Source organism: Myotis brandtii, unplaced genomic scaffold (assembly GCF_000412655.1).
Source record: "Myotis brandtii unplaced genomic scaffold, ASM41265v1 scaffold371, whole genome shotgun sequence".
Taxonomy (NCBI): Eukaryota; Metazoa; Chordata; class Mammalia; order Chiroptera; family Vespertilionidae; genus Myotis; species Myotis brandtii.
The window spans coordinates 1599081-1599864 of NW_005364265.1; the positions used below are offsets into that span (position 1 = coordinate 1599081).

General features: G+C 49.5%; 1 protein-coding gene across 1 annotated transcript in view; it reads left to right on the forward strand.

The window, feature by feature from the left end:
* The window catches only part of LOC102252327 (general transcription factor IIF subunit 1), a 33800-nt gene extending 33344 nt beyond the window's left edge, over positions 1 to 456 (forward strand). Inside the window, exons 2-3 of the mRNA XM_005872241.2 lie at positions 3 to 120; positions 208 to 456. Coding sequence (XP_005872303.1) covers positions 3 to 120; positions 208 to 412 — 323 coding nt within the window. The 3' untranslated portion in view covers positions 413 to 456. The remainder of the gene's footprint in view (positions 1 to 2; positions 121 to 207) is intronic.
* Positions 457 to 784: the final 328 nt, after the last annotated feature.

The window sequence follows — 784 nt, forward strand, 5'->3', positions numbered from 1 at the left end:
AGGAAAGCGGACAAATGAGGCGACAGCAGCTAAGCGGTTGCGGCTGGACAGTGGACCCCAGAGCCTGTCTGGGAAGTCGACCCCTCAGCCCCAATCTGGGAAGTCAACCCCCAGCAGTGGGTAAGTTGGTGAGGACAGCAGGGGCAGGAGGGGACCACTGGGAAGGAGGGCCACCCACTAACCTCCCCACTCTCCACTGCGCTCCAGTGACGTGCAGGTGACTGAGGACGCTGTGCGCCGCTACCTGACACGGAAGCCCATGACCACGAAAGACCTGCTGAAAAAGTTCCAGACCAAGAAGACAGGGCTGAGCAGAGAGCAGACAGTGAACGTGCTTGCCCAGATCCTCAAACACCTAAACCCTGAGCGCAAGATGATCAACGACAAGATGCACTTCTCCCTCAAGGAGTGAGGGGCTGGCCCCCACCCTTTTGCCCAATAAATAAGCTCATCTCCAGAAATGGAGCTTGCAGGACTAGAAGTAGTTGTGAGGGAGTCAGTGAGTGAGTGGTGAGTGGATGTGAAGGCCTTGGGCATTACTGTACACTGCTGTGGACTTTATACACAGTGTACACCTAGGCTACACTGAATTTATAAACCAACAGAGATTAAATCAAGGACAAGAGAAAGTTATGCCATCAAGTGATGCAATAAATGAGATGTATGAGGCTGATGCTGCTATAACACAGCATAGTGTTTTACAGCACACTTTTTTTTTAGTAAGTTGAAAGAGTACATTCTAAAATAATAATAAAAAGTATAGTATAGTAAATACGTAAACCAG